Source organism: Python bivittatus, unplaced genomic scaffold (genome assembly GCF_059951505.1).
Source record: "Python bivittatus isolate LINGU-HERP-01145 unplaced genomic scaffold, Pbiv_v1 ctg000440_np1212, whole genome shotgun sequence".
Classification (NCBI taxonomy): domain Eukaryota; kingdom Metazoa; phylum Chordata; class Lepidosauria; order Squamata; family Pythonidae; genus Python; species Python bivittatus.
Window position 1 is genome coordinate 508,872 of NW_028277063.1, and position 21,823 is coordinate 530,694.

The 21,823-nt window shown below is 40.5% G+C and overlaps 3 protein-coding genes and 1 pseudogene across 3 annotated transcripts; all 4 read left to right on the forward strand.

Moving 5' to 3' along the window:
• The first annotated feature begins 1,170 nt into the window (after positions 1 to 1,170).
• On the forward strand, positions 1,171 to 2,111 carry LOC148215691 (olfactory receptor 10AG1-like). Its single transcript, XM_088142527.1, is given in 2 exon segments — positions 1,171 to 1,597; positions 1,600 to 2,111. Coding segments are annotated over 2 exon segments (939 nt in total).
• A 1,524-nt stretch (positions 2,112 to 3,635) lies between these two features.
• On the forward strand, positions 3,636 to 4,343 carry LOC112543040 (olfactory receptor 10A4-like; annotated as a pseudogene).
• A 3,417-nt stretch (positions 4,344 to 7,760) lies between these two features.
• On the forward strand, positions 7,761 to 8,702 carry LOC107326689 (olfactory receptor 10AG1-like). The gene has a single exon (XM_015891203.2). It carries the CDS (start codon positions 7,761 to 7,763, stop codon positions 8,700 to 8,702), a length of 942 nt encoding a protein of 313 aa, XP_015746689.2.
• An 8,732-nt stretch (positions 8,703 to 17,434) lies between these two features.
• On the forward strand, positions 17,435 to 18,376 carry LOC148215692 (olfactory receptor 10A4-like). The gene has a single exon (XM_088142528.1). It carries the CDS (start codon positions 17,435 to 17,437, stop codon positions 18,374 to 18,376), a length of 942 nt encoding a protein of 313 aa, XP_087998654.1.
• Positions 18,377 to 21,823: the final 3,447 nt, after the last annotated feature.

The following is a 21,823-nucleotide window of genomic DNA, read 5'->3' on the forward strand; positions in this document are numbered from 1 at the left end:
ACCAGATCCCCAGGGTGAATCCTCAGGCTTCTCTCAGGAGATCTTGTTAGAGAAAAGAGTCCTCTTGTCTCTCCAGAATTTCTGATCCTCTAGGAGTCAAGTGGCTTTAAAGCCTCCTTCATGGTCTCTCATGTTGGCTGATGCAAAACACCTACATATCTGAAATGCTTTTCTCCAGAAGAAGGGATTCATGAAGATTCTTCTGTAGCAGGAGCATCTACAAGACCTTGAATTGCTAGAGTATATTACAACATTTCCAATTTTTCACAAGAAGGAATATCCCATCTTTCTAAAAAAATACCAGAAAACAATTCAAAAGTAAGATTTATACTTAGTACTTTCCCTGAGTATTTCATGTTTGGTGGGTTGGTTTTTCCTCTTGTACAAGTTCATGAAAATGAAAGTTCCATTTTAAGTGATATTCAATAGAGCACTAAGACAGTTTTATTGTTACGCTTTCACCTATTCTTTAACAGTGAATTCTTTTCATCCTGGAACAGATGATGCCTGAAATTTCTGCTCATTTTGATTTTCTGCCTAGCAAGAAAAGGCATTCTTTAGCTAATAGGAATGGCTTATCATTGATGATAAACAATGGGTACAAATCACATTTAAAGGTGGTCAATCTGCCATTGTCTAAATCAGTTTTCTCAAACCTGCAATCTTCCCTCTGTCTTACGATTTCAGCCACAATCTACATACACACTTTCAGTTATGGAAAGTTCTTAATTCAAATGAAATCAATTAATACTGACCTAACTCTTACTGACCTCTTATTATTGACAGAATTCATCAAATAATAAACAAGAAAATTATAAAAGTTTAGTCCAGCCAAATCAAACGTCTGCCCTATCTTCAAGATGGCCATATTTAAATTCTGGCATTGAAGATTCAGACAAATTTATTCAGAGAAACGATCCTAGAATCATTGAGTTATTCACTAATATGACGTAATCGTGCCCAAAGTCCACATGGCACTAAATTAAATGCATGCTGTCCATTTCCTGTTTCCAAGGACTTGATCCAACCTACTACTTCTAGGGTAAGGAAACAGGATGTAGATTTCAGGGGTAACACAGCTATTTCATTGTTAAAAAATGTTAAGAAGATTTGTTTAATTATTTATTTAACTGTCCTCTTATGCCCTCAGGGTTTGATCTGGAACATACCATGAAAAAAGACAACCAGTCCTGCTTGACTGAGTTTGTCCTACTCGGCTTCACAGATCTCCAGACCATGCGAGAACTTCTGTTTTGTCTGGTTCTAATATTCTACTTCATGGCCTTGATGGGCAACAGCCTGATTTTCCTCCTGACCCTGCTCAATCCTACCCTTCATACCCCAATGTACTTCTTCCTCTGGAACTTGTCCTTTTTGGAAATTGGCTACACCACGACCATCAGCCCAAAGACGCTAATGAATTTATTATCAAAGAAGCAGACGATATCCTTTTGGGGCTGTGGATGTCAAATGTGTTTCTTTCTTCTCTTTGGTATCACCGAGTGTTGTCTTCTTTGTGTCATGGCATATGACCGCTATGTTGCCATTTGCAAACCCTTGCAATATCCATATATCATGAACTACAGAGAATGTGCTAAGTTGCTGCTGCTTCGTGGGCCATTGGTGTTTCCATAGGTTTGGGGCAATCTATTTCAATCTTCACCCTTCCCTTCTGTGGGTCAAATAGAATCAGCCATTTCTTCTGTGATATTAAGCATGTTCTGAGACTGGCCTCCACCAATACTTACAAAGATGAAGTGGCAATTCCCACACTAACAGTAGTAGTTATACTGGTACCCCTTTTGCTCATCCTTTTTTCCTACATCCTCATCATCTCCACTATTCTCACAATGCCAGTGGCCAAGAACAGGCGCAAAGCATTTTCCACTTGTTCCTCACACCTCACTGTTGTCTTCATTTTCTATGGACCTGGCATTATTACCTACATTCGTCCCAACTCAGCACATTCCATGGACAGTAAGAGATTCCCTGCCCTGCTCTACACAGTAGTGACCCCAAGCTTGAACCCCATCATTTACAGCTTGAGGAATAAAGAGATAAAAGCTGCTTTCAAGAAATCTGTAGAAAGGATATGGACCTTCTTTAGGTAATAATCCAAGAATATAGTTGCTTTCATCCTTTTATCAAATTGGAGTTCTTGTACAAATATTTACAGGTAAAAATGAACTCTAGATATTAGTATCAGATGTTACCCTTCACTCTCACATGACCCAGACTTGGAGATAAATTTATTAAAAGACGGAAAAAGCCCTGAAAGGAAACCTAAGTTTCTTTGTTTTTCATTCTGGTAAAACAAAAGGAAAGGATTGACCGGCTGTTTCCTTACAAGGAGGCCTGCCAGACAGCTCAGGCAGTATGAGGGGGGAAGGATGACAGAAGAAAGAGGCAGTGTGTAGGGGAGAAGGACAAAGATCAGACACAAGGAAGATGAGACTTCAGGTGTACTACAAGAACAGTCCCTGGGTGTCAACCATACCTCCTGCTGAGGAACAGATGGCTCTTGCTCCATCAAGGGGGTAAAAGAGTGTGTTAGGTGATGTTTGAACCAGAGGCCATGGCACAAGCACATTGAAGTGCAGATGGATTTACTGACCACTCTGGATTCAAAGACATTCATAAAGAGGCATGGGGCTGAAGTCCTTCTTTATGGACTTATTCAGATTAGAATATACACATGATTGGAGACAGCAGCAATTTATTTCCTTGGATGTAACATATCAGGGGCTTAGTGAGCTCCATAAGGTAATTAGGGTGTAACTCTGAAGCAATGGGGAAGACTACAAAGACAATTGAGGTTCAGAAAAAACAAGGAGCCAATATTCTATGAAGACCGTTTCTGTGTAGGGCGTTACTATCTTTTCCTTTCCCGGAGCTCTGCTCACCGTCTGGTATCTTCTCCATCTCCAAGCTTACCATCATCCCTTGGCCTTCTCAAAGGTTTATGACTGAGAAGATAGTTTAAGCTACTCTGGAAAAGTGTTTTTTTGAAGGGATAGTTGTCCAATTTGAGAATACATAACTAACCCTGTGCTTTATTTTCCCTGGGAAGATATATTTGCATTAGGAACTTCTAATTTGAACTGCAGAGATGTTAGATTTATTTCTTTCATGTGAGATTGATTACTTTCTTGCAAAGGAAGATAAAGGAGCATCAGACAGTATTATTTACTCAAGTACATATATAGTTGGGTACTCAACTCAGAGATGGTGCAACAAAAGAACCTTGGATTAATTTTGATTTTTCAAAAAAATTAAAAAATAAGAATGATGTGTCAGGTCCTATTAAAATTGTAACTATCATACACTAACTCTGTTCCTTCTTATTTAAAAAAAAACCTCTGTTATCCCTTTATGCATTTCTATAACACCAGTGTTTCATTATCTTGTACTGAAATATTTCACCTCACATTCTTCTCATTCTTCACTGACAAACCCATGTAATCCCTGATTTAACATCTACAAATGTAGTAGTTACAACTCTGGCAACGTAGCAACCATGCAAGGATGTGGCTAGTGGGTGGAGACTAGATCTCCCCTCACAGGGATGTTGTTTCTCTGCCACTAGATGCAGAAATTCAGGTCGTTCCCTGGATATTCCCCAATGTCATGACTGTTGTCTTCTTTGTGTCATGGCATAAGACCGCTATGTTGCCATTTGCAAACCCTTGCAATACCCCTATATCATGAACTACAGCCAACGTGCCAAGCTAGTTGCCATCTCATGGGCCTTTGGGAGTTTCGTGGGTTTGGAGCAATCTGTTTCAATCTTCGCCATTCACTTCTGTGGATCGAATACAATCAGATATTTTTTCTGTGATCTTATGCCCTTTCTGAAACTGATGTCCACCAATAATTACAAAAATGAAGTGGCCAATCCCACAGTAACTGCAGTATTTGTCCTGGTTCCCCTTTTGCTCCTCCTCTTTTCCTACATCCTCATCATATGGACCATTCTCATGACGCCAGTGGCCAAGAACAGGCACAAAGCATTTTCCACTTGTTCTTCACATCTCATTGTTGTTTTCATTTTCTTCGGAATGCTCATTTCTATCCACATTCCTCCCAGCTCAGAATCTTCTGTAGACAATAACAGGATCCTTGCCCTGCTCTACAAAGTAGTGACCCCAAGCTTGCACCCCATCAGTTACAGCTTGAGGAATGAAGAGATAAAAGCTGCTTTCAAGAAATCAATAGCAAGGAACAGGTCTTCTTTGTGGAATGATCCAAGAAAATCAACAGGGTTCATCTCTTCTCCAGATCTCTATCTTGCACAAGAACTTATGGGTAGAATGAACACAAGAAGTTGGCAGTGGCAGATATGACCGTAACTCCACAATGATCTTGAGACTGAGATAGATTTATTCAAAGAAGGGGAGACCCCTGAAAGCAAACCTATGTTTGTTATTCTGGTATTTTGACAGTTTTAGTTACTCTGGGTTATACTTCTCCATATCAAGAGAAGAATTCAGAAGACAGGAAGTAACAATATAAGATCCATTTGCATTATGAATTTTGAAGTGGTAGCACTGAGATTTTTTAGTATGTCAATTCATCCCCAAAACAGAAGCAGTTAAATCTCATCAAATTAATGAAGTTTCATCACAAGGCCCGTTGCTTCTAATCCAAAAAGGAACTGCGACCGAACTGCTTTATTTCAATCCATTTTTATTCTGTTTTTCTTCTACTAACCAAAAAGAATGGTGTGACCGAAACCCAATAAGATGAGGCTTAGGTACAACTCTTAGAAAGTATCAGAAATGTGATAGAAAAGTATTTCTATCTAGTATTTCTGAAAAGTATCAGAAATAGCAGACTCAAACTCCCCCCAGAAATGAAGGGGATGAAAAGGCAGTTTTCTTTTCTTTTCTTTTCTTTTCTTTTCTTTTCTAAGTGTACTTCTCTCTCCATTGCATGGTTGCATGGTGATTTTGCTGGCAGTGAGTGTTAGCTCCTTATAATCCTGGCATTACTGACTTGAAGGGAAATGACTTACTACAAGTTCATCATGAACTTCAAGGTCTCCTTCCAGCTAGTAGCTGTTTCCTGGTTATCTGCTCTCACCAGAGATTCCCTAGCAATTCAGGCATTGTCCATGTTACATTTTTGCAGACCTCAGGCAATCAGCCACTTTACATATGAGCAGCTTCTCCTTGCAGAGAAAACATCTTGCCTGCCCCATGTACCCTTCCCCCGCCCCCCCTTGAATGTGACCTTAGCATTCTTGCAGATTATCCCTGTAGCATCCATGTACATCTCCTGGCCGTCTTGAGAATCCCCCGGACAGGAAGGTAAAAGGTTCTCTCCACCTGTTCTTTCCACTTTATCCTGGTCAACCTGAATTATGGGGCCATCATTATCATGTATGGGGTATTCCCCAGAAATCAGTCACCAGGCTTCCAGAACGCAACGTAGCCTTAATGACATAGATCTCCTTGAAAAATATCCCAAATCAGTGCACTCAGGCTCATCCATTGAAGTTCATGACTTAAAAATATTTGTCATTTCTGTCATCTCAAATACTATGTTTTTCAACAGCCTTTTCACCACAGTCCTCAAGTGTTCTTTGGGGCTTATTTTTGCACATCAGACAATAAGGCAACCTTCATGGCCTTCTGGAAGAACAACAGGTCAGGGCAATCTGAGTCTCAGGGGAGGCTGTTTCAGAGAGCAGGCCCAATGGCACAGGAACCATGTCTCTGTTAGGTGTCATTGCTTTAGAAAGGGACCTGGAGTACGCACACTGTGCTAGGATTGTGGGATGGGCAGTAGCCACTGAAGGCAGGTGGTCCTGCAAGTGTCTAAGGCATCAGTGACCTTGAGCACTGCCTCCCCACACTCTAATAGGTGCAAAATGTGCATAAAATGGATTTACATAAACTCTCATAGACACAGCTACCATCTGCCATCTCCTTCTCAGCCAAGAACCAGGACCCATAGAGACAACAGCAACCTCATCTCACTGGACTTCTGATCTTGTAGGAATAAACTTCTTTCATAAGCTAACAGCATGGGTTCAAGCATCCAGTGACATTTATGGACAACAAACTTCCTTGGAGATTGAATTGGGTGATAGATTTACTTAAAATTTCCATTTCTATGGCCACCCATTCATAAAAGATTGTGGGAGGATTATAAGGATATAGCCAACAATATGAATAGTTTAATGATGAAGAACATACTCCACTGTTTGAGATTGAAATCATGTGAACATCATTCAGTACAGAAGAAGTATGAGTGGAACTGAAATAATCTGGCCTTTCTGTAGCTCAGGGAGGAGGAGAGGTACTAAAAGGGTGCTTGGCCCAAAGGTTTTCCATGTGGTTATTGATCACCATGACCGATAGAGTGTTCAGCAACAATAAAATTATTCCACAGGTAGGCATTACCTTTTGGACTACAATGCCTATAAAACTCAGTCAGCAGGAAAAATGGTCAGAGTCCTGGAAATGGAAACCAAAATATTCACCATCTGAGGGCATTGCGTTTCCTCACTCTGCTCTAAGAAAGGCTTCCCCCAAGGTCCAGGCGGTCCTCTTGGTTTTCATTTACCAGATCCCCAGGGTGAATCCTCAGGCTTCTCTCAGGAGATCTTGTTAGAGAAAAGAGTCCTCTCGTCTCTCCAGGATTTCTGATCCTCTAGGAGTCAAGTGGCTTTAAAGGCTCCTTCATGGTCTTTGATGTTGGCTGATGCAAATCACCTACATATATGAAATACTATTCTCCAGAAGAAAGGATACATGAAGACTCTTCTGTGGCAGGAGTATCTCCAAGACCTTGAATTGCCAGAGCATATTGGAGCATTTCCAGTTCTTCACAAGAAGAAATACCCCATCTTTCTAAAAATATCACAAAACAATTCAAAAGTAAGATTCATACTTTGTACTTTCCTTGAGTATTTCATGTTTCGTGGGTTGGTTCTTCCTCTTGTACAACTTCATGAAAAGTTCCATTTTAAGTGATAGTCCATAGAACACTAAGAGAGTTTTATTGTCACTCTTTCACCTGTACTTTAATAGTGAATTCTTTTCATCCTGGAACAGATGATGCCTGACATTTCTGCACATTTTCATTTTCTGCCTAGCTAGAAAAAGCATTCTTTAGCTAACAGGAATGGCTGATCATTGATGATAAACAATGGGTACAAATCACATTTAATAGGCAGTTAATCTGCCTTTCTCTAAATTGGTTTTGTCAAACCTGCAATCTTCCTCCTCTCTTTGGATTTCAGCCACAATCTACATACAAACGTTCAGTTACGGAAAGTGCTTAATTCAAATGAAATCAATTAATACTGACCTAATTCTTACTGACTTCTTATTACTGACAGAATCCATCAAATAATAAACAAGAAAATTATAGAAGTTTAGTCCAGCCAAATCACATGTCTGCCCTATCTTCAAGATGGCCATATTCAAAATTCTGGCATTGAAGATTCAGACAAATTTATTCAGAGAAACCATTCTAGAATGGTTATGTGATTCACTAATGTGACATAATCATGCCCAAAGGGCACATAGCACTAAATTAAATTTATACTCTCCATTTCCAATTTCCAAGAACTTCATCCAACCTACTATTTCTAGTATAAGGAGACAGGATATAGATTTCAGGGGAAACAAAGCTATTTCATTGTTACAAATTGTTAAGAAGAATTATTTAGAATTCTTTTGTTAAGAATTGTTAAGAAGAATTTATTTAACTATCCTCTTATGTTCTCAGGCTTTGATGTGGAAGATACCATGAAAAAAGACAACCAATCCTGTTTGACTGAATTTGTTGTGCTGGGCTTCTCAGATCTCCAGACCATGCGAGAACTTCTGTTTTGTCTGGTTCTAACATTCTACTTCATGGCCTTGATGGGCAACAGCCTGATTTTCCTCCTCATCTTTCTCAGTCCTACCCTTCATACGCCAATGTACTTCTTCCTCTGGAATTTGTCCTTTTTGGAAATTGGCTACACCTCCAACATTAGCCCAAAGACGCTAATGAATTTATTATCAGAGAATCGAACGATATCCTTTTGGGGCTGTGGGTGTCAAATGTGTTTCTTCATTCTCTTTGGTCTCACTGAATGTTGTCTTCTTTGTGTCATGGCGTATGACCGCTATGTTGCCATTTGCAAACCCTTGCAATATCCATATATCATGAACTACAGAGAATGTGCTAAGCTTGCTGCTGCCTCATGGGCCATTGGTGTATTCGTGAGTTTGGGGCAATCTATTTCAATCTTCACCCTTCCCTTCTGTGGGTCAAATAGAATCAGCCATTTCTTCTGTGATATTAAGCATGTTCTGAGACTGGCCTCCACCAATACTTACAAAGATGAAGTGGCCATTGCCACTCTAGCAGTTGTAGTTATCCTGGTACCCCTTTTACTCATCCTTTTTTCCTACATCCTCATCATCTCCACTATTCTCACGATGCCAGTAGCCAAGAACAGGCGCAAAGCATTTTCCACTTGTTCCTCACACCTCACTGTTGTCTTCATTTTCTATGGAACTGCCATTTTTACCTACATTCGTCCCAACTCAGCACATTCCATGGACAGTAACAGATTCCCTGCCTTGCTCTACACAGTAGTGACCCCAAGCTTGAACCCCATCATTTACAGCTTGAGGAATAAAGAGATAAAAGCTGCTTTCAAGAAATCTCTAGAAAGGATATGGATTTTCTTTAGGTAATAATCTAAGAATATAGTCGCTTTCATCCTTTTTTCAAATTGGAGTTCTTGTACAAATATTTACAGGTAAAAATGAACTCTAGAAGATGTTAGTAGCAGATGTTACCCCTTACTCCCACATGACCCAGAGTTGGAGATTTATTGCAAGAATGAAAGGGCCCTGACAGGAAACCTAAGTTTTTTATTCTGGAAAAATACAAGCAAAGGATTGACCGGCCATTTCCTTACAAGGAGGCCTGCCAGACAGCTCAGGCAGTATGAGTGAAAACATGAGGATGACAGAAGAAAGAGGCAGTGTGTGGGGGAGAAGGACCAAGGTGAGACGCAAGGAGGATGAGACTTCAGATGTACTACAAGAACAGTGCCTGGGTGTCAACCACACCTCCTGCTGAGGAACAGATGGCTCTTGCTCCATCGGGGGTGTAAAAGAGTGTGTTAGGGCTATGTTTGAACCAGAGGCCATGACACAAGCACATTGAAGTGCAGGTGGATTTACTGACTGCTCTGGATTCAAAGACATTCAAAAAGAGGCATGGGGCTGAAGTCCCTCTTTATGGACTTATTCAGATTAGAATAGGTTGGAGACAGCAGCAATTTATTTCCTTGGATGTAACATCTCAGGGGCCTAGTGAGCTTCGTGAGGCAATTAGGGTATAACTCTGAAGCAATGGGGAAGACTACAAGGACAATAGGGGTTTAGAAAAAACAAGGAGGCAATATTCTATGAGGACTCTTTCTGTGTAGGGAGTTACTATCTTTTCCTTTCCCAGAGCTCTGCTCACCTCGCAGTATCTTCTCCTTCTCCAAGCTTACCATCATCCCTTGGCCTTCTCAAAGGTTTATGACTGAGAAGACAGTTTAAGCTACTCTGGAAAAGTGTTTTTGTTGAAGGGATAGTTGTCCAATTTGAGAATACATAACTAACCCAGTGCTTTATTTTCCCTGGGAAGATATATTTGCATTAGGAACTTCTAACTTGAACTGCAGAGATGTGAGATTTATTACTTTCATGTGAAATTGATTACTTTCTTGCAAAGGAAGATAAAGGAGTTTCGGACAGTATTATTTATTCAAGTACATATACAATTGGGCACTCTGTTCAGAGATGGTGCAACATAAGAACTTTGGACTAATTTTGATTTTTCAAAAAAAAATTCAAAATGAGACTTATGTGTCGTGTCTTATTATAATTGCAGCAATAATAAACTAACTCTGTTCCTTCTTATTAATACTTCTGTTATCCATTTATGCATTTCTGTAATATCAGTGTTTCATTATCTTGTACCAAAATATTTCACCTCACATTCTTCTCATTCTTCACTCATAAACATATTGAATCCCTTATTTAACATCTACAAATGTAGTAATTGCAACTCTGGCAATGTAGCAACCCTGCAAGGATGTGGCTACATGGAGGAGACTAGACCTCCCTCACAGGGATGTTGTTTCTCTTCCACCGGATGCAGAAATCTGGGTCATTCCCTGGATATTCCCCAATGTCATTCCAGAAGAGACCACGGCCATAGTGGCATTCCAGTAAGGGGGTTGACAAAGGATAACAGAACTGTAAAACTTTCAACATAAAAATAGTCCCTAATCAAAATCTGATATGGAGGCCTGTTCATTTCAGAGAGATAGTCCTTATGGTTCTCTGAGTAGAAGCTGTTTCTCTTTTCATTCCGTTCAAGGTTTACTACTGGGGGCGGGAAGGAGAATTGCCAGAATAATTATAGCGAGGAAACAGGTCTTCTTTATGGAATAATCCAAGAATATCCACAGGTTTCACCTCTTCACCAGATCTCCATCTTACACAAGGATGTATGGGGTAGAATGAACACAAGAAGTTGCCAGTGGCAGATGTGACCGTAACTCCACAATGATCCCGAGACTGAGATAGATTTATTCAAAGAAGGGGAGACCCCTGAAAGCAAACCTATGTTTGTTATTCTGGTTTCAAGTTTCAGTTACTCTGGGAAAGTGTATTTGGAGAAAGGAGAGTTGCCTAATTTAAGACCATATAGCTGGGCCAGTGCTTTGATTTCCCTCGGACAACATATTTGGGTTAGGGGTTTTAACTAGACCCTGAATGTCTCCCCCATGGTGCTTGGGCAGCAGAAAGACACAGATGAATGTTTTTGAAGCTGCCTCTGCAGATCTGGATGAGTACATTGATGCTGTGACTTCATACATTAGCTTTTGTGAGGGCATATGTGTGCCCACCAAAAACATACATATATATAATAACAACAAGCCGTGGTTCACAGCAAAGCTTAAACAGCTGCGTCGTGACAAGGAGGAGGCCCATAGGAATGGGGACAGGATTATGTATAATTGGACTAGAAATGTACTCACGAGGGAGATTAAGGCGGCAAAGAGGAACTACTCAGTAAAGCTGAAAAGTCAGTTTTCAGCAAATGATCCTGCGACTGTGTGGAAAAGCCTGAAGAACATCATCGGCTATAACAACCCACCTCTCCTGATTGAAGAGAGTCATCAACTGCCAGACAATCTCAACAGGTTTTATTGCAGGTTTGAGAATGAACAACTGTTATCTGCTGCTGCCAATTGTATCTCAGATACATCATCAGCATTAAATTTCTCTTCACCTGTCCCCAGTCCCCCGGGTCCCTTACCTCTGGTGATCCTAGAAAAAGAAGTGCGAGGTCTGTTTCAAAAGCAAAAGATTGGAAAAGCTCCAGGTCCAGACGGTGTGACCACCTCGTGTCTGAAAGTTTGTGCAGAACAACTGGCCCCTGTTTTCACGCATATTTTTAATAAATCGCTGAAGACGGGTTATGTCCCTTCTTGTTTTAAGAGCTCTACAATCATCCCAGTTCCTAAGAAATCCCCCATTAGTGAGCTGAATGACTACAGACCGGCTGTACTGACATCTGTGGTCATGAAGTCCTTTGAGAGGTTAATGTTGGCTCACTTGAAAGCCGTCACGGATCCCCTGTTAGATCCACTGCAGTTTGCTTACCGTGGAAACAGGTCAGTGGATGATGCTGTTAATATGGCCTCGCACTATATTCTGCAACACCTTGAATTTCCAGGGTCTTATGCACGAGTTCTTTTTGTGGATTTCATCTCCACATTTAATACTATTATACCAGAAATTCTTACAACAAACTGATCCAGCTTACTGTGCCTGAGCATACCTGTAGGTGGACAATCAGTTTTCTAACAGGTAGGAAACAACACATGAGGTTAGGCAAAACTACATCCAGTACCCGGTTAATCAGGACTGGTGCCCCTCAGGGATGTGTGCTTTCCCCGCTGCTTTTCTCCCTTTATACCAATGACTGCATTTCAAAAGACTCTTCTGTTAAAATCTTGAAATATGTGGATGATACAACGGTCATTGGTCTAATTCGAAATGGAAATGAGTCAGCATATAGACGGGAGGTTCAACAACTGGTCTTGTGGTGTGGTTGTAATAACTTGGAATTCAATACACTTAAAACCATGGAGATGATTGTGGACTTTAGGAAGAATCCTTCTAATACTCCTCCCCTTACCATACGCAACAGCCTAGTATCAGAGGTAGAGTCCTTCAAGTTCCTGGTTTCTATACTTTCCCAAGACCTGAAATGGACATTTAACATTATAGCCATTATTAAAAAGGCACAGCAAAGGATGTTTTTCCTGCAGCAACTGAGGAAGTTTAAATTATCCCAGGAGCTCTTGGTACAGTTTTACAGGGGAATCATTGAGTCTGTTATCTGTTCCTCTATAACTGTCTGGTTTGATTCTGCAACCAAACAGGACAAACTCAGACTCCAACGGATAGAGTCTGCAGAAAGGATAATTTCAACCCGCCTGCCTTCTATAGAAGAACTGTATACTGTGAGGGTCAAAAGGAGGGCAGAGAAGATATCTGCAGACTCTTCCCATCCTGGATATAAACTGTTCCAACTTCTTCCTTCAGGACGGCGCTATAGAGCTCCATATGTTAAAACATCTAGACATCGGAATAGTTTTTTCCCTTGTGCCATTGCTCTGTTAAATACTATATGATTTGATATGTATTGGACAGTGGCTTCTTCTTTTGGAAAAGTTATTTTACTGAGCAGTGTTATTGTTAATTGTTTATTAATTTTCTGTTGTTATCCAAACGCACCGTTGATCTTGCTGTTCGTCACCGAAGACAAATTCCTTGTATATATTTTATACTTGGTCATTAAAGTATTTTGTATTTGTATTGTATTTGTATGATCTCAGCTGTGGGATTGCTATATATGTGATTTGAGGCTTAGAGTTGGCAAGTGCAAGATGGTTACGGCTTTTGTCATATCTGTAATAATAAATGGTCTGAGTGAAACCTGAAAGTTGAGTTGAAAATTGGATGGAACAAAAAAGAGAGAAAGGAAAAGGAGGTGACCACGATCTATATAAACCAGAAGGAAATTGACTCTGGTAGCAAATCTGGTGGTAAAATTCCGCCCCCCCATATATGCACAGGTGAGCTGCAGTCACTACCAAACCCATGAGATCCCCCCCCCCCCCATACATGTGAACTGCTTAAAGTCCCCTTGTAATAAAACATTCAGAGCAAGCTGAAATGACCCTGAGTGGCGACAGGGGGAGGGATCCGACAGGGAGCAATGGCCCAGTAAAAGGAAGTGTGTATGTTCACCCACCGTATCTCAGAGATAGTACAGCTGCCACGCTGACCTAGTAGGAAGGGATAAGTAAGAAGAAGGTTGCATGGATGGGTTTATCAAAACCATTCCAACCTCAAGCTGTAATTTCCACTGTGTCTGCTTTTTTCCTTGTCTTGCCTTTGCAATGTAGTCGAACAACGATACATAAGCTCTGGTTCTGCTTTCGATCAGGGCTGTTCAGCCAAGTGCCAATGCTTTGTTGGGAGCCCAGTATATACTGTATGCCTGCTAATAAAATTATGTCCCATCTTCAAAGTGTTTGGGTTGCGTTAGGTGAGGCAAACTTTGGCCAAAACACTCTTGTAATAAATCAAGGAGCCGTTTGTAACAAAGCAGAAAAAGGGCATTTGGAGGATGCATCCCTTAAAGAAGAAGAATTACACTATCCCTTCAAGGAATGTTATTCTTAATGTTTTAATGGTCAATAAATAATTGAAGGAGATGGAATATCATAAGTCTGGTGCCTCACTCACCCTGTCTGAAGCATTACCTGATCAAGAGAAGAATTCAGAAGACATGAACTTCAAGGTCTCCTTCCAGCTAGTAGCTGTTTCCTGGTTATCTGCTCTCACCAGAGCTTCCCTAGCAATTCAGGCATTGTCCATGTTACATTTTTGCAGACCTCAGGCAATCAGCCACTTTATTTATGAGCAGCTTCTCCTTGCAAAGAAAACATCTTGCGTGCACCGTGTATCCCTCTCCCCCGCTCACATGTGACCTCAGCACCCTTGCTGATTATCCTTGTAGCATCCATGTACATCTCCTGGTCATCTTGAGAATCTCCCAGACAGGAAGGTAGAAGGTTCTCTCTGCCTGTACCTTCCACTTCATTCTGGTCAACCTGAATTATGGGGCCATCATTATCACATATGGGGTAACCCCCCGAAATCTGTCCCCAGGCTTCCAGAAAGCAGTACAGCCTTAATGACATCGATGTCCTTGAAACATATCCCAAATCAGTGCACTCAGAGTCATCAGATGAACTTCATGACTTAAAAATATTTGTCATTTGCATCATCACAAATAGTATGTTTTTCAACAGCCTTTTTCCACAGTCCTCAAGTGTCCTTTGGGGCTTATTTTGCAGATTGAACAATAAGATAACCTTCAAGGCCTTCTGGAAGAACAACAGGTCAGGGCAATCTGAATCTCGGGGGGGCTGTTTCATAGAGCAGGCCCAATGGCACAGGAACCATGTCTCTCTTAGGTGTCATTGCTTTAGAAAGGGACCTGGAGTATGCACACTGTGCTAGGATTGTGGGATGGGCAGTAGCCACTGAAGGCAGGTGGTCCTGCAAGTGTCTAAGGCATCAGTGACCTTGAGCACTGCCTCCCAACCATTTCATAGGTACAAAATTTGCATAAAATGGATTTTATGCTCAGCAACAATATAAGTTATTCCACATTTTGGACTACAATGACTATAAAACTCAGTCAGCAGGGAAAATGGTAAGAGAGTCCTGGAAATGGAAACCAAAATATCCAGCATCTGAGGGCATTGTGTTTCCTCACTCTGCTCTAAGAAAGGCTTCCCCCAAGGTCCAGGCGGTCCTCTTGGTATTCATTTACCAGATCCCCAGGGTGAATCCTCAGCCTTCTCTCAGGCGATCTTGTTAAAGAAAAGAGCCCTCTCGTTTCTCTAGGATTTCTGATCCTCTAGGAGTCAAGTGGCTTTAAAGCCTCCTTCATGGTCTCTCATGTTGGCTGATGCAAAACACCTACATATATGAAATACTTTTCTCCAGAAGAAGGGATTCATGAAGACTCTTCTGTGGCAGGAGTAACTTCAGGTCCTTGAATTGCCAGAGCATATTGGAGCATTTCCAGTTCTTCACAAGAAGAAATGCCCCATCTTTCTAAAAATATCACAAAACAATTCAAAAGTAAGGTTCATACTTTGTACTTTCCTTGAGTATTTCATGTTTTGTGGGTTGGTTCTTCCTCTTGTACAACTTCATGAAAAGTTCCATTTTAAGTGATAGTCCATAGAGCACTAAGAGAGTTTTATTGTCACTCTTTCACCTGTACTTTAATAGTGAATTCTTTTCATCCTGGAACAGATGATGCCTGACATTTCTGCACATTTTCATATTCTAGCCAGCTAGATAAAGCATTCTTTAGCTAACAGGAATGGCTGATCATTGACGATAAACAACAGGTGCAATTGACATTTAATAGGCAGTTAATCTGCCTTTGTCTAAGTCAAAACCTGCAATTTTCTAGCTATCTTAGGATTTCAGCATTTCCAGCCACAATCTATATAGGCACTTTCAATTATGGAAATTTCTTAATTCAAATTAATCAATAAATACTGACCTAATTCTTACTATTGACAGAATCCATGAAATAATAAATAAGGAAATTATAAAAGTGTCGTCCACTCAAATCAAACATCTGCCCTATGTTCAAGATGGCCATATTTAAATTCTGGCAATGAAGATTCAGACAATTGTATTCAGAGAAATGATCCTAGAATGGTTATGTGATTCACTAATATGACATAATCATACCCAAAGTGCACATAGTAATAAATTAAATTTGTACTCTCCATTTCCTATTTCCAAGGACTTGATCCAACTTACCACTTCTGGCATAAGGAAACAGGCTATAGATTTCAGTGGTAACAAGGCTATTTCATTGTTAAATATTGTTAAGAATTGATTTGGCTGGAACAGCTATTTATAGTATGATAAAGTTAAGGTTAATGTGGATTTTAAGAATCGCTTTATTAGACATGCCATTCTGAGAATTTGGAATAGATATAAACCTAGACTATGTCCAAGAATGCCTCTATGTCTATCTCCACAAGAAGCATTTTATAGGAAAGAAATGGTAACTAAGCAGAAATGGTTAACTTATGGCGATATCCTTGATATTCATCAAGGAGAAATTAAAATAAAAACAAGAGAGGATTTGACATCTCAAGGACATTCATGCCACTGGTTTTCATATCTACAACTTGGAGAAAGATTTAAAGTTGATAAAAAGATATATGGTTTTGAACAAAACAAAGCTGTTTTTGAAACTGAATGGTGTATCAACAATGAACATCTTATTGCTAAAATGTATAACTTTTGTGGAGATTTGAAACAGAAGATGAACAAGTTAAAGACTGTATGATAAAATGGGCTAAAATATTTGGACATAATATACAAATGGAACAATGGGAAAATATGTGGACGAAAGGGTTAAAATTTACACTGTGTTATAATTTGAAGGAGAATTTCTATAAAATGATGTACTGTATAGATGGTATTTGTCACAAGAAAGATTATCAAAAATGTAAAAAGGGGTTTCAAACATATGTTGGAAATGTGAACAACAAGAAGGGACTTTTTATCATCTTTGGTGGACATGTAATAAGGCTAAAAACTTTGGGACCCAAATTCATATATTAATTCAGAAGATTTTGAAAGTTAATATACAATTAAAGCCAGAGAATTTCCTTTGGGACTGATGGACAAACAATTAGAAAAAGCTCATGGACCTTTGTTTTTATATATGATAACTGCAGCTAGACTTTTATATGCTCAAAGGTGGAACAACTCGACATTACCTACAATGGAAGAATGGATGGTGAAGATCATGGAGTTAGCTGAGATGGGAACATTGACAGCTTTGCTTAGAGAACTTTAGAACACTGACTAATTTTAATGCCAACTGGAAGCCCCTTTTGGACTTCTTGGAGGAGACAAAAAAATGAAATTATGATTTATGGATTTGATAACTAGTTAAAATAATAGGTTATACAAAATATGTATGTTAAGATGTAGTTTAAGAGTAAGATTGATCTATATGATTTATCTACTGTATATCCACTGTATAAGAAGTAGGAAGTCATTATTTTTGTAATTTTTCTCTTCTTTTCTTTACTTTCCATCACTTCTGTATTCTTTCTTTAATTCTAACTCTCTTGTTCTCTACTTCTTTCTTTGATTATTAGTTCTCATTTCCTTTTATCTCTATGCTTTTTATAACTTAATAAAATTCTTATAAAAATGTTAAGAATTATTTAATTCTTTATTTAATGATCCTCTTAATGTTCTCAGGCTCTGATCTGGAAGATACCATGAAAGAAGACAACCAGTCCTGCTTGACTGAGGTTGTCCTACTAGGCTTCGCAGATCTCAGAACCATGCGAGAACTTCTGTTTTGTCTGGTTCTAACATTCTACTTCATGGCCTTGATGGGCAACAGCCTGATTTTCCTCCTCACCATGCTCAATTCTACCCTTCATACTCCTATGTACTTCTTCCTCTGGAATTTGTCCTTTTTGGAAATTGGTTATACCTCCAACACCAGCCCAAAGATGCTCCTGAACTTATTCTCAGAGAATCCAACGATATCCTTTTGGGGGTGTGGATGTCAAATGTGTTTCTCCATTCTCTTTGGTCTCACCGAGTGTTGTCTTCTTTGTGTCATGGCGTATGACCGCTATGTTGCCATTTGCAAACCCTTGCAATATCCATATATCATGAACTACAGAGAATGTGCTAAGCTTGCTGCTGCCTCGTGGGGCATTGGTGTATTTCTGAGTTTGGGGCAATCTATTTCAGTCCTCACCCTTCCCTTCTGTGGATCAAATAGAATCAGCCATTTCTTCTGTGATATTAAGCCTGTTCTGAGACTGGCCTCCAGCAATACTTACAAACATGAAGCGGCTCTTCCCATGCTAACAGTTGTAGTTATCCTGGTACCCCTTTTACTCATCCTTTTTTCCTACATCCTCATCATCTCCACTATACTCACAATGCCACTGGCCAAGAACAGGCGCAAAGCATTTTCCACTTGTTCCTCACATCTCACTGTCGTCTTCCTTTTCTACGGACCTGGCATTTTTACGTACATTCGACCCAGCTCAGCATATGCCATGGAGAGTAACAGATTCCTTGCCCTGCTCTACACAGTAGTGACCCCAAGCTGGAACCCCATCATTTACGGCTTGAGGAATGCAGAGATAAAAGCTGCTTTCAAGAAATCTGTAACAAGGTTATGGATCCGCTTTAGGTAATAATCCAAGAATACAGTTGTTTTCATCCTTTTCTCAAATTGCAGTTCTTGTGCAAACATTTACAGGTAAAAATGAACTCTAGAAGATGTTAGTAGTAGATGCTACCCTTCACTCCTGCACAACCCAGAGTTGGAGATAGATTTATTTCAAGAAGGAAAGGGCCCTGACAGGAAGCCTAAGTTTTTTACTCTAGTAAAACACAAGCAAAGGATTGACCGGCCATTTCCTTACAAGGAGGCCTGCCAGACAGCTCAGGCAGTATGAGAGGGAAAAAAGAGAATGACAGAAGAAAGAGGCAGTGTGTGGGGGAGAAGGACCAAGGTGAGACGCAAGGAGGATGAGACTTCAGGTGTACTACAAGAACAGTGCCTGGGTGTCAACCACACCTCCTGCTGAGGAACAGATGGCTCTTGCTCCATCGGGGGTATAAAAGAGTGTGTTAGGGCTATGTCTGAACCAGAGGCCGTGACACAAGCCCATTGAAGTGCAGATGGATTTAATGGCTGCTTTGGATTCAGAGACATGCATAAAGAGGCATGGGGCTAAAGTCCTTCTTAATGGACCTATTCAGGCTGGAATATAGACATGATTGGAGACAGCAGCAATTTATTTCCTTGGATGTAGGGGCCTAGTGAGGTCCATGAGTGTCAGGTTCAGTCCAAGAAACTCCACGAGACTATACTGGAACAGCTCAGTTACCTCATTAGCTTGCACCTGCTAGACAGAATCTCGCCAGACTAACTCTAAACTCCCAAAGCCTGCAACTAAACACTACGAATTCTTTCGGGTGGTGCCAGTCTCATCCTCTTCACTTTTCCGTGCTCACACTGGGGGCTGAGGAAATGCTTCTCTCCTTGAACCTCCTCATCCAAGTCCTCCATTACATCAAGGTAATTAGGGTGTAACTCTGAAGCAATGGGGAAGACTACAAAGACAATAGGGGTTTAAAAAAACAAGGAGGCATTATTCTGTGAACACTGTTTCTGTGTAGGGAGTTACTATCTTTTCCTTTCCCGGAGCTCTGCTCACCTTCTGGTATCTTCTCCTTCTCCAAGCTTACTATCATCCCTTGGCCTTCTCAGAGGTTTATGATTGAGATGACATTCTTAGCTACTCTGGAAAAAGTTTTTTTGAAGGGACAATTGTCCAATTTGAGAATATATAACTGAGCCAGTGCTTTATTTTCCCTGGGAAGATATATTTGGGTTAGGAGCTTCTAACGTGAACTGCAGAGATGTTCCATTTATTACTTTGATGTGAGATTGATTACTTTCATGCAAAGGGATGTAAAGGAGCATCAAGTACATATACAATTGGGCACTCCGTTCAGAGATGGTGCAACATAAGAACTTTGGACTCTTTTTGATTTTTCCAAAAAAAAAATAAGATTGATATACTTTTCTTATTGAAATTGCAAAAATAATAAACTAACACTCTTCCTCCTTATTAAAAAAAAAATTAATTAATCCATTTATGCATTTCTATAACTTCAGTGTGTTTCATTATCTTCTACTGAAATATTTCACCTCACATGCTTCTCATTCTTCACTGACAAAACTATTGAATCCCTGATTTAACATCTACAAATGTAGTAATTACAACTCTGGCAACGTAACAACCATGCAATGATGTAGCTACCTGGAGGAGACTAGACCTCCCTCACAGGGATGTTGTTTCTCTGCCACTGGATACAGAAATCCGGGTCATTCCCTGGATATCCCCCAATGTCATTCCAAAAGAGACCGCGGCCATAGTGGCGTTCCAGGAATGGGGTTGACAAAGGGTATCAGCACTGTAAAACTTTCAACATAAAAATAGTCCCTGATCAAATTCTGATATGGAGGCCTGTTCATTTCAGAGAGATAGTCCTTATGGTGCTCTGAGTAGAAGCTGTTTCTCTTTTCATTCCATTCAAGGTTTACTACTGGGGGTCGGAAAGAGAATTGCCAGAATCACTATGGTAATTCTGAGTTCAGAAATGTGATGTGCGGTATAGATTATAAGATTGCCAATTTTTATTCCTCCTTGTCTCACAATGCTTGATACACCACAGTATCAAGATAAGCTAAGGTAGTCTAGGGTAATAATTCTCTCTACCAATATTATTCAAATCCTTCTGGTGTTAATGCAGCCAATAGACCAGTGGGTGCTAAAAGTTCTTTTCCATTTCTTTGTTTCTAAGTCTATAAATCAAGGGGATTAACATGCGTCTTCCCATACACCATATTCACCAGAGTATCCTGGTCTGGATGATTGCTGGAGGAAGGCCTTAGGTATGGGAATATAGTGGCTTGTGCAGGAAAGACAGACCACTGTGAAGTGGGAGGCACAGGTGGAGAAAGCCTTATGCTGCCCATCAGCAGAAGGAATCGTCAGAATGAATCGTCAAAACTAAGATCATGGCATCTGGACCCATCAATTCCTGGCAAATAGAAGGGATAGAAATGGAAGCAGTAACAGACTTTATTTACTTGGGCTCCAAGATCACCGCAGATGGAGACTGCAGTCATGAAATTAAAAGACGCTTGCTCCTTGGGAGGAAAGCTATGGCAAACATAGACAGTATATTAAAAAACAGAGGCATCACCTTTCCGACAGAGATCCGCATAATCACAGCTATGGTTTTTCTAGTAGCAATGTATGGCTGTGAGAGCTGGATCATAAGGAAGGCTGAGCACCAAAGAATTGATGCCTTTGAACTGGGGTGCTGGAGAAGACTCTTAGGAGTCACTTGGGTTGCCAGGAGGTCAAAGCAGTCAATCTTAAAGGAAATCAACCCTGACTGCTCATTGGAAGGATTGATAGTGAAGGACAAGCACTTTGGCCATCTAATGTGAAGAAAGGACGCTTTGGAAAAGACCCTGAGGCTGGGAAAGATTGAAGGCAAAAGGAGAAGGGGACGGCAGAAGATGAGACGGTTAGAGAGCATCACTGAAGCAATGAACATGAAACCGAGCAAATTCTGGGAGGCACTAAAGGACAGGAAGGCCTGGCGCAAAATGGTTCATGGGGTCACGAAGAGTCAGATACAACTTAATGACTGAACGACAACAACAACATGTGCTCTAATCCTAACCCTAATCTAACAAAATAAAAAACACATAGGCAACGCCAATTTAAATATTAATTGAGGGTGTTCACAGAATAAAACAAAGCACCCATACAGGCTCCACTAATATCCTGACCCCACTGACTGTGGGAAGAGACAGACCTTGAAGGCCTTCTGGAAGACCAATGGGTCAGTGCAATCTGAACCTCGGGTGAGGCTGTTTCATAGAGCAGGCCCAATGGCACAGGAACCGTGTCTCCATTAGGTGTCATTGCTTTACGAAGGGACCTGGAGTACGCACCCCTTGTTAGTGTTGGTGGGATGGGTGGTAACCACTGAAGGCAGGTGGTCCTGCAAGTGACTAAAGCATCAGTGAGCCAGAGTACTGCCTCTCAACC

Excerpts from the sequence above, each read along its gene's own strand:
- LOC107326689 (XM_015891203.2), top strand. The coding sequence starts at position 7,761 with ATGAAAAAAGACAACCAATCCTGTTTGACTGAATTTGTTGTGCTGGGC.
- LOC148215692 (XM_088142528.1), top strand. The coding sequence starts at position 17,435 with ATGAAAGAAGACAACCAGTCCTGCTTGACTGAGGTTGTCCTACTAGGC.